The sequence below is a fragment of the Carettochelys insculpta genome, chromosome 6 (assembly GCF_033958435.1).
Source record: "Carettochelys insculpta isolate YL-2023 chromosome 6, ASM3395843v1, whole genome shotgun sequence".
Classification (NCBI taxonomy): domain Eukaryota; kingdom Metazoa; phylum Chordata; order Testudines; family Carettochelyidae; genus Carettochelys; species Carettochelys insculpta.
Genome location: NC_134142.1, coordinates 44064239 through 44067372, shown reverse-complemented (window position 1 = coordinate 44067372; position 3134 = coordinate 44064239). Strand labels below are relative to the sequence as shown.

The 3134-nt window shown below is 55.3% G+C and overlaps 1 protein-coding gene across 1 annotated transcript; it reads left to right on the top strand.

Annotated features, from left to right (window-relative positions):
- Positions 1-677: 677 nt before the first annotated feature.
- On the top strand, positions 678-2714 carry VRTN (vertebrae development associated). Its single transcript, XM_074998800.1, has one exon. The coding sequence runs from the start codon at positions 678-680 to the stop codon at positions 2712-2714; it is 2037 nt and encodes a 678-aa protein (XP_074854901.1).
- Positions 2715-3134: the final 420 nt, after the last annotated feature.

Sequence of the window (3134 nt, the reverse complement as noted above, 5' to 3'; positions counted from 1 at the left end):
GGAGCTCTCTGGATTGAAGGCTCCCTTTTCCTAGGCAGGCTGAAAGCTCCTTGAGAACAGGTGGTGTCTCCTCTGTATTTGGTACAATCCTGTGCGCTGTGTTGCTTTAAGACTTGTTGTCACAGGAAAGCTGATGACCAAAGGGAGTGGCCATTCCCATCCCTCCCTCCAGCTGCTGTTGGATAATGAAATGAATACACCTCCCCTCCAACCTTCACTGTAAGATTCCCATGTTTTACAGTTGGGAATAAATGTTCTGCTCAGGCCCACACCGAGCACAAAGCCAGGCAAAGAACAAACAAGGTGTAAACTCCCCCTCTTTACAGCTCTGCTCACACAGGCCCAGAACTTGGTGTATCAGCCCCAGCTATTCCAGCCTTGCCTCAGACCCTCCAAGGTGGAGGAGAGAACCGCTGCTTCGAGTCCCTCTGGCCAGCCTGTCTGCTCTCGGAGGCCACCCATGCCATTTTATACATTGGCCAGAAGAGGTCGCTTGAGAGCAACACGGGACATCCATACTTTGCCCATGTTTGTGTTAGGAGCCCCAGGATTCCTCCTCTGACTCTGGAGGACTGCAAGCAAGGGTGGCCCCCTTGCAAGTGGGTTGGGAGTTGGTGGTAGGCATGGTCTCTGCTGGAGAGCTGGAGCTCACCCTTTGACCTCTTGTGTCTTGCAGGATGATCCAGCGGCACCAGCTAGTGCAGTCTGTGCTGCAGGAGTTGCAGGAGGCTACGGAATGCTTTGGGCTAGAGGGACTAACGAGTGCAGCCCTAGAGGCTGAGAGGACTTTGTCCTCTTTCTCCTTACCCAGCTATTGTGGGAGGCAGTTCCAGGAAGAGCTGGAAGTGGACCGGGTAGCAAGAAGCCTGTATCCGGAGGATGCCCCCAGCAACATGCTGCCTCTGGTGTGCAAGGGGGAGGGGAACCACCTGTTTGAGGCTGCCAGCGTGCTGCTGTGGGGGAACCCCAGCCTGAGTCTGGAGCTGCAGGTGCGCACAGTGGTGGAGATGCTGCTACACAAACATTACTACCTGAATGGCATGATCGACTCCAAGGTGATGCTGCAGGCCGCCCGCTACTCCCTGTGCACCGAGGAGTCACCCGAGATGACCAGCCTACCTCTGGCCATCCTGGAGGCCATTTTTGATGCTGACATCAAGGCCACTTGTTTCCCTGGCACCTTTGCTAACATGTGGCACGTCTATGCCCTGGCCTCGGTGCTGCAATGTAACATCTACTCCATCTACCCCATGAGCAACTTGAAGATCCGGCCCTACTTCAACCGCCTCATCCGGCCCAGGAAGTGTGGCCCACAGACCTCCACGCTCCACATCATGTGGTCAGGGCAGCAGCTCTCCTCACAGGTCTTCAAAGCTCAGTACTTTGTGGCTGTGGTAGGCCTGGAAGAGCTGGAACCCACAAGCCCTTCTCCAGAGCCTCCGGTCCAACCAGTTCAGACTCTGGAGCTGCTGAAGAGTGACCCCCGGTTGACCTACCTTGACTTGCGTGATCGGTACAGCATCACCAAGAGCACCTTCTACCGCTGGAAGCGCCAGTCGCGAGAGCACAGGCAGAAGGCAGCCACCAGGTTTGCAGCCAAACACTTCCTGCAGTCTTGCTTCCGAGAGGGCAACGTGATCCCTCTTCAGCACTTCCGACAAATGTTCCCAGAAATCTCCCGCTCCACTTACTACGCCTGGAAGCATGAGCTGCAGAGCGTGGTCAATGGCAGCGATGCCTTTACTCCAGCTGAGGCCATGGTGTCACAGGAGCCTCCTGGAGAAGATCCAAAAAAGCCGCACCCAGACAAGGATGATGCAGCAAAGCCAGAAGGTGGCCAGGGGCCAAAGATGCCTCCCCTGGAGCCCAAGCAAGCAGGAATCTTCATGCAAGGAGCCAAGTCGTACCTGGAGAAATGCATCTCGATGAACACTCTGGTGCCCTACAGGTGCTTCAAGCGCAGCTTCCCTGGTATCTCCAGGTCCACCTACTACAACTGGCGGAGAAAAGCCATTAATGGGAACCCCAACTTCAAACCCCCTCAGCCTCCCCCAGTCAGCCAGAAGCCCCTCATGAAAGGGAAGGCTTACCTGCCATTCAAGCCTGGAAATCTGTCTGGCAGGAAAAGGCTGAACGGACACCGGCCAGAGCCCAGAAGTCTCCTCCAGCTCAAACCCTCTCTTTATAACTGGAGAAAGCAGCTTCGTGACGTGGCCAAGAGGCACGTCCAGCAATGGCAGCTGCCATTCTGCAAGTTCCGACTGCGCTACCCTGGCTTCTCCTCCACAGCCTATTGGTTCTGGAAGAGAAGCAGCCAGCAGGCAAACAAGCAGCGTCTCTGGACCAGCTCATCCCAGCAGTTGAGCCAGGTTGTCTCTGAGGCTCCTGGAAAAGCAGAGCCTGGGATCAAGCCGCAGTCACAAATGGAAGTGTCCCCCAGGCCACTAGAGAAGCAGGCGTCAGTCACCCCCTACAACGCAACCATCTCTGGCTATGCCATGTCGGAAAGAGCCAACAGCCGGATGTTCGTGATGGATGTGATTGCCACTGCCCAGTTCAAAGCTCAGGCCAAGCTGTTCCTGCAGCAGCGCTTTGAATCGAAGACCTTCCCGACCTACAAGGAGTTCAGTGCCCACTTCCCCCTCACAGCACGTTCCACTTACTACATGTGGAAGCGTGCCCTGCACGATGGATTGACGCTGGTGGATGCTTGAGGGCAGGCAGCCTGCCAGAACCTGCTCTCTGGGTGGGAGGGCAGCATTTTGTGAGCTGCGATTCAGCTCTGTTTTACTTTCTCTGCTTTTTCTCTAATTTTGTTTTCCCTTCTGTTTGGCTAGATCTGGTCTTGGCATGCAGGGGCGAGGTCTGCCTATTGCCAGGCCCCAGAGGTGAGAGGAGTGGAAAGAGCTCTGATTTATGGTGGGTTTATTTCTGGGCAGCCAAGGGGCCCCAAAAGAAGAGGGCACAGGAAGCTTTCCTTCTCGTGTTTAGGCTGGGACGCAGGGTAGCAGAATGCAGGGGAGGGGAAGGATGTGGAACTCTGAAGTGTTGTTGTATGTGCCATGGCTGGAAAGGCCTTTAAGTCCTGGACCAAGAAGCTTTAGGCCTCTGTTCTAAATGCTACAGGCAGGGTT

Coding starts and splice junctions, on each gene's coding strand:
- VRTN (XM_074998800.1), top strand. CDS start 678: ATGATCCAGCGGCACCAGCTAGTGCAGTCTGTGCTGCAGGAGTTGCAG.